The 3,437-nt window shown below is 39.4% G+C and overlaps 1 protein-coding gene across 1 annotated transcript in view; it reads left to right on the forward strand.

The window, feature by feature from the left end:
• SAMHD1 (SAM domain and HD domain 1) overlaps positions 1 to 3,437 on the forward strand; it is a 90,770-nt gene that overhangs the window by 75,123 nt on the left and 12,210 nt on the right. Inside the window, exon 13 of the mRNA XM_012658941.1 lies at positions 1,673 to 1,692. Coding sequence (XP_012514395.1) covers positions 1,673 to 1,692 — 20 coding nt within the window. The remainder of the gene's footprint in view (positions 1 to 1,672; positions 1,693 to 3,437) is intronic.

Consider the following 3,437-nt stretch of genomic DNA (forward strand, 5'->3'; position numbering starts at 1 on the left):
AAAATGTCCTAATTGTACCTCTAGTGTCTACCCATGTCTATCACATAGCAGGTATCGACTTTACACCATACTTAGGTTGAAATACAAATACATTTCTGTCTCCCTCCAGATTCCAAAACCAAAGCCCTATGGGTGGTATACTGTGGAATAATAAAAACTTTAAAAATTGTTTTTAATGTAGAAAGATTTCTATAATAAGTGAAAAAAGCAGTACATATATAATGATTTTATTTTTCTTTCTTTAAATGTATATATTTATATACATGAATAGGCCAGCACACAATGAACACATTGAAAATATTTTGGATATATTAATGGTAAAATATTAACATCATTTATACCTGGGTGGCAGAATTGCAGGTGATTTTTTTTTTTTTAACAGTGAGCATGGTGAAAGAATTTCATAATCAGAAAAAAATCTTTTTATTTTAGAATGGGGAAAACTCTTGTATAGTCTGAGAAGGCAAGTAAAGTTGCTAATTAAATGTCTCATTGTCATGTATTAGCATCTCAGTTTTAGTTTGACAGTGGAATATAGTCATATGGTCCATTTTACCATATGTGGCTCCTTTTCGCACTGTGCACAGTAACTTTTGTAACTATTTGGTAGAATATAAGACATAATTTTACTATTTAGAGTTACTACAAATGTTTGTAGTTGATAGTCTAGCGGTTTTTTTGCTTTAGAGTCTTTATGTAGGAGTGAAATCCCAACTCTTATAACATTGCCCTTATGTAAAAATAGTTGTTTTTTCAAATCTGTTTAAATAAGGAGTTTCTAGTCATTCGCTATGGAGAAAATAGGGATTGCCTTTTATTCCCATTCTAAAGCCAGGGAAATAAATACTGAAGAGCTAATGACACTTCTTTAAATTCCCGGATATTTGATTAGTATTCATGCCTTACCACAATGTGTAAAAATATAAAGGCTGCAGCGGGTCCCTCCCCACATGAAACAACACCCAAGAGAAAGGCCTGTGATAGCACCAGCGCTGGGACCATGGGAGGGCTGAGCAATTGCTCCCTCCCGGGTGAAGGGGTGCAACTGTCAACACCAGTAGACCATGGGGCATGAGAGGGCCAGCCATGTACTACAAATCCCTGGTTTCATTTCCAGACCCTAGCTGAATCCCAGATGCCCACTCTTCTCTCACAGGCTGCTGGCAGTATAGCCACCAGACCTCCTGTACCTTTTGTCTTTGGCCACCATTCACAGGACAAACTCCTCTTGTTGTCTGTTCTTTTCTGTACCATCATCCCAACATTACTCTATTTTTTCCCCTTGTTTCATTTCCAGTCTCTCGCCTCCTCCCAGACCTGTCCATGGAGCCCTTTGGAAGTTGCACCCCATAATTAACACACTCTCCTATATCCCCAGCCTCTTTGCTGAATATCTCTTTGCCTTTACTGCAACCTAGCTGTCTCCTGGAAACTTGCTTCCCCTGCAGTCCTTTCAGGAAAAGCGCATTCCTCAAGGTCAGGAAACCTTCCTGTTCATCAGTCCTCTTGCTTCCTAGTACTGCTTCAGGACCCTGTGCAAGATCTTTGTTCCTCTGAGGCTGACATCCTCAAACCAGCTACTGTCCTCTTGGTTGAAGTTTTTAGCTTGGTTTTGAGTTTAGAGTCTTCTTCTCTATTCCCATTCCTGCCACTAACCTGAGTGGCTTCATAGTCCACATGGATTCTCTCCCAGTCTATTTAATAACTTACATTTTGTGATCCAGTAATTCAGTCTTTTTCTGCAGTTACCCTCAACTCCCTTGTCCTTCATTGCATCTATCTAGCAAAAGGCCAAATTACCTAGACGAACCTAATCGAAACATTGATACCTATACCTGGACACATAAATGCTGCTGGAGATAATCACTGTACCAGCATATCTGTAAACCCGTGGTCACCAGCCTTCGCGGGGCCCTCTGGCAGGCTTAGTGCCGTTCTCCCAGTCTTCATAATAATTATTTCAAACTGTCTTTCCTCCTCTGAGAACTCCAACCCTGCTCCCCAACGCCAGCTGCATTCACTCTTCAGTGAATAACCCAACTGTGGCTCTTATTTCCAAGATAAAATATAGGCCATTAGCTAGCAACTCCATTAGCCTACTCCTTTGAATAAGCAAGCCTGCCTCCATCTGTGGCTGTATTCAGCCTTTTCTTCGTTACAGTGGGGAAATGTCATTCTTCTAACCAAAGGCTTAGGATAATTTTACTCGTGTTCTAGAGCAGCTTTGTCCAATAGAACTTTCTGTAGTGACGGAAATGTTTTTTATCTGTGCTGCCCATTTCAATAGTCACTAGGCACACATGACTATTGAGCGCTTGAAATGTGCCTGCTGCAACTGAAGAACTAAAATCTTTATTGTATTTAATGTTAATTACTTTAAATTTAAAAGGCTACATGTGGCTAGTGGCCACCTCATTGGGCAGTGCAGCTGTAGAGCCCATTCTGCATTCATCACGTCTGCAACCTTACAGAATCAGTTCTGTCTTCCCTCTTTTTGACACTTCTGTTAGCAGTTAAATAGACTTTTATCTTAAGAAAGTCACAAACACCACACTCCTCTTCACCCCTCTCTTCTTCAGGGCCAAACTCATCTCCCCTTACTCTTCTGAGGTGTCCTATTCTTTTCCAGGGACTTCTCTCTTGCCTCTTCTTTTTTTTTTTTAATTTTTAGTTTTTTTTTAATTGACAAATAATTGTATATATTCATGAGGTACCTAGTGATGTTTCAACACATACACTGTATGGTGATCAGATCAGGGTAATTAGCATATCCATCATCTCAAACATTTATCCTTTCTTTGTGATGGGAACATTCAATATCCTCCTTCTAGGTATTTAAAACTGTAACATATTATTGTTAACTATAGTTGTCCTACCCTGTTGTAGAACACTGGAACTTACTCCTCCTATCTAGCTATAATTTTGTATCCTTTAACAGCTTGCCTCCTCTAAGAATTTCTCATTTTCTGCTGAACCTTCTTTTCCGTTGCCATCAGTATACTAAAACTATCCTCTCTTAAGACCACTAATTACTTCAGTGTTGCTAAATCCAGCAGACGGTTTAAGTCCTCTCTGCCTGAGAGCTGTTTCTTCTGCCTAGAGTTCTTTTCCTTCCTTCCTAAGCCTATTTAATTCCTGCTCGCTTAGTAAAGTCACTTTTCCAGGAAAGCATTTCCAGTCATTCCCCTGGCACCCCAGGCTAGTAGAAAGTTTCAAAGCACACTTTGCTTTTTCTTGGTAACTCTTATAACAAATGTGGTTAAATAGTTACTTTTATAATTATTTGTTCAACCTTAAGTCTAGGCCGTATGGTCTTTGGGGGCTGGGATTGTATTAAAAATATCCTAATTGTACCTCTAGTGTCTACCCATGTCTATCACATAGCAGGTATCGACTTTACACCATACTTAGGTTGAAATACAAATACATTTCTGTCT

Source organism: Propithecus coquereli, unplaced genomic scaffold (genome assembly GCF_000956105.1).
Source record: "Propithecus coquereli isolate 6110/MARCELLA unplaced genomic scaffold, Pcoq_1.0 Scaffold590, whole genome shotgun sequence".
Classification (NCBI taxonomy): Eukaryota; Metazoa; Chordata; class Mammalia; order Primates; family Indriidae; genus Propithecus; species Propithecus coquereli.